General features: G+C 71.7%; 1 protein-coding gene across 1 annotated transcript in view; it reads left to right on the top strand.

Moving 5' to 3' along the window:
- Positions 1-288: 288 nt before the first annotated feature.
- The window catches only part of IRF2BPL (interferon regulatory factor 2 binding protein like), a 3,413-nt gene continuing 2,902 nt past the window's right edge, over positions 289-799 (top strand). Inside the window, exon 1 of the mRNA XM_007459792.1 lies at positions 289-786. Within this exon, the coding sequence (XP_007459854.1) occupies positions 289-786 (498 nt within the window). The remainder of the gene's footprint in view (positions 787-799) is intronic.

Here is a 799-nt window from a genome sequence, read left to right as displayed (position 1 = left end):
CACCAGGAAGAAGGCGCCTGAGCTCCCCTCCCGACGAAACAGCCGCAGTAGGAGGTGGGGGCGAGGAGCGGGCTGAACTCGTCCGCAGCCCGGGCGGTGGAGCCCCCGCAGCGAGGCGCTGCGCGGGCGGTGGAGACTCGCGCTTCCTCCAGCCCCTGGGGCAGAACTTTCTCGCCCCCCCTCCTTCCCCCGCAGCCGTACTCCCTCCCCAGCCTGCCAGCCCTCCGGGAGGAGAAAGCGCCGCGGAGACAGCCGGGGCGGGGGCCTACCTTCCCGAGGGCCGGCATCATGTCGGCGGCGCAGGTGTCCTCGTCCCGGAGACAATCTTGCTACCTGTGCGACCTGCCCCGCATGCCCTGGGCCATGATCTGGGACTTCTCGGAACCCGTATGCCGCGGTTGCGTCAACTACGAGGGCGCGGATCGCATCGAGTTTGTGATCGAGACCGCGCGTCAGCTGAAGCGGGCGCACGGCTGCTTCCAGGACGGCCGCTCCCCCGGGCCGCCGCCGCCCGTCGGGGTCAAGACGGTGGCCCTGTCGGCTAAGGAGGCGGCGGCGGCGGCGGCGGCAGCGGCCGCCGCACAACAGCAGCAACAGCAGCAGCAACAGCTCAACCACGTCGATGGTTCTAGCAAGCCTGCGGTGCTGGCGGCCCCGTCCGGCCTGGAGCGCTATGGTCTGAGCGCAGCCGCTGCTGCTGCCGCCGCCGCCGCCGCCGCGGTGGAACAGCGCAGCCGCTTCGAATACCCTCCACCACCGGTGAGCCTGGGAAGCAGCAGCCACTCCGCGCGGCCGCCCA

The sequence above is a fragment of the Lipotes vexillifer genome, unplaced genomic scaffold, assembly GCF_000442215.2.
Source record: "Lipotes vexillifer unplaced genomic scaffold, Lipotes_vexillifer_v1.1 scaffold39, whole genome shotgun sequence".
NCBI classification, from domain to species: Eukaryota; Metazoa; Chordata; class Mammalia; order Artiodactyla; family Lipotidae; genus Lipotes; species Lipotes vexillifer.
Note: the sequence above shows the minus strand (reverse complement) of the source record. Positions and strands in the feature narration are given on the sequence as shown.